The sequence below is a fragment of the Poecilia formosa genome, unplaced genomic scaffold (genome assembly GCF_000485575.1).
Source record: "Poecilia formosa unplaced genomic scaffold, Poecilia_formosa-5.1.2 Scaffold1457, whole genome shotgun sequence".
In the NCBI taxonomy this organism is placed as follows: domain Eukaryota; kingdom Metazoa; phylum Chordata; class Actinopteri; order Cyprinodontiformes; family Poeciliidae; genus Poecilia; species Poecilia formosa.
The window spans coordinates 2116-4160 of NW_006801396.1; the positions used below are offsets into that span (position 1 = coordinate 2116).

Consider the following 2045-nt stretch of genomic DNA (forward strand, 5'->3'; position numbering starts at 1 on the left):
TATAAGAGAATGAAATTAAAACTGAATTAAAAAATAAAAGTTAAGCAGCTCAAACATACTGGCAGCATACAAAAAGATGGAAAAACAAAGAAAAAAACAATAAATAAACCATAAAATAAAACAATTAAATCTTTAAATATCTTAAAGATTTAATTCATAATTCAATAAAATCTTGAATTATGAAATAAATATATATTGAATTAATCATTAAATCCCTAAATAAATAAACTGTAGTAAAGTAAATTACCCATTAAAATATATATTTTAAATGTATTATTTTATTTCATGGGGACATTTATTTATTTTATTAAATGTTTATTATTTATTAACAGTACTATTTATTTAATTTTGAATGAAATGTCCATGTCCATATTAAAGCATGTGGTACTGGAGTAAAATGGACCCATTAGAATCTCTCCAGAACCTTCCGGTTCTGGAGAGATTCCAGGAAGGAAAACCAGAAATGAGATCCGGATCAGGAGGTTTGATCACCAATAACCACACATGAACCTTAAAACAACCAGAAAACAACCTTAAAATAACCTTGAAACAACAGAGAAATCACCAGGAAGTCACATCATTTGGTTCTGTTTGGTTCTGTTTGGTTCTGGCCGTGCGTGAGCCCCAGCCGGTTCTGATCCGTCATACCTGACAGCGAGTAGTCGGTGGAGCCGATGTGCAGGGCGGGGGTGTAGCTGACGCTGGGCGCCTGCTGGCCTTTCTCCCGCTGCCGGTACCGGTACCGGAACCAGACCACCAGAACCAGCATGGCCATGATGAGCAGCAGCAGGAAGACGATGCCCAGCACGGCGCCGGCCGACTGCCGCTCCGACGCCAGCGCCGGGCTGATCTTGGTGTACGGGTTCAGCTCCTCCATCATCAGGGCGGCTGAGGACACACAGGAAGCTGTCAAGGTTCCACGCTTTTATTCTGAAGGAACATTTCCTGTTTGATCTGCTGTTTTTACTGTCTGATTTACTTTTGGTCAGAGCTTCTCCTATGGACCATCATTCTTCCACCGCCGTGCTTCACAGATAAAGCATGAGGTTCTTCTCCAGACATTATGGGATGGAGGGTTTTGTAGAGGAAGTGGATCAAACTCCAAATCTAATTGTTTTTAGCTGTCAAGTTGTCAACAAAGTGCTGGATGTAAACAATAACATGGAGAACATCTTGTCTCCAGTATTTATTAACTATGAAATGATGAGAATATGTATTTTTCTGTGGTTTCTCGTTTGGACTGAGCTGCTGATCTTTTGTTTTGTTTTTAGAAATGAAGAAAAGCCGAGCAGCAGCCTCACCCTGGTCGCAGCGGATGCCCTTAAAGCCGATGCTGCAGTAGCAGGTTCCCGTCACGTAGTCGCACGTGGCGTTGTTCATGCACTCGCAGAGCTGCTGGCAGCCGTAACCAAACGTCCCTGACGGACACTCTGGAAGACAGGAGTCCACGTCTCACACGCGTCCAGAAACGCTGAGGAAGACGCCGGGCGGCGGAGACTCACTGAGCTCACAGCTGGGCCCGATGAAGCCCGTCCTGCAGGAACAATGGCCGCTGATGTGGTCGCAGTCGGCGCCGTTCTGGCAGCGGCAAACCTCCGAACACTGAGCGCCGTAGAAACCCGACGGGCAGCCTGCGGGGGAGATGGCGCTTACAACAAAAGCATGCCACACTTTTCAGATTCCCAATAAATGCTGAAAGCCACATTTTATTGTCCTGCCAGAGTTATGAAGTTTTGTGTCAATTAAATATAATAAAAATGATTGTTTTGAACAAAATGACATGGGTGAAAAGTTTAAGGCGTATGAATACTTTTAGAAGCTCCAATCTCCTTCCAAAGAGAGGTTTTAAAAGTTTGAATAATTTATTTTTAAACACCTTAAATTAGAACATCAGTAACATTTCTATGTTCCTGTGATCATTGCTGCAGTTTAATAATCTGCCACTAGATGGTGATGTTGTTCCAGCTAGCTGGAGCAGAGCAGCTGTGCAGCGATGTTGGGCTCAATCTCTGTGTGTGTGTGTGTGTGTGTGTGTGTGTGTGTGT

The 2045-nt window shown here is 43.1% G+C and overlaps 1 protein-coding gene across 2 annotated transcripts in view; it reads right to left on the minus strand.

The window, feature by feature from the left end:
* Positions 1–2045, minus strand: part of LOC103132878 (multiple epidermal growth factor-like domains protein 11) — a 10552-nt gene that overhangs the window by 2044 nt on the left and 6463 nt on the right. For both annotated transcript variants that reach the window (XM_016667635.1, XM_007544653.2), the window contains exons 4-6: positions 1503–1631; positions 1302–1430; positions 649–888 (exon numbers count right to left, since the gene is read on the minus strand). In XM_016667635.1, the coding sequence (XP_016523121.1) occupies positions 649–888; positions 1302–1430; positions 1503–1631 (498 nt within the window). The remainder of the gene's footprint in view (positions 1–648; positions 889–1301; positions 1431–1502; positions 1632–2045) is intronic.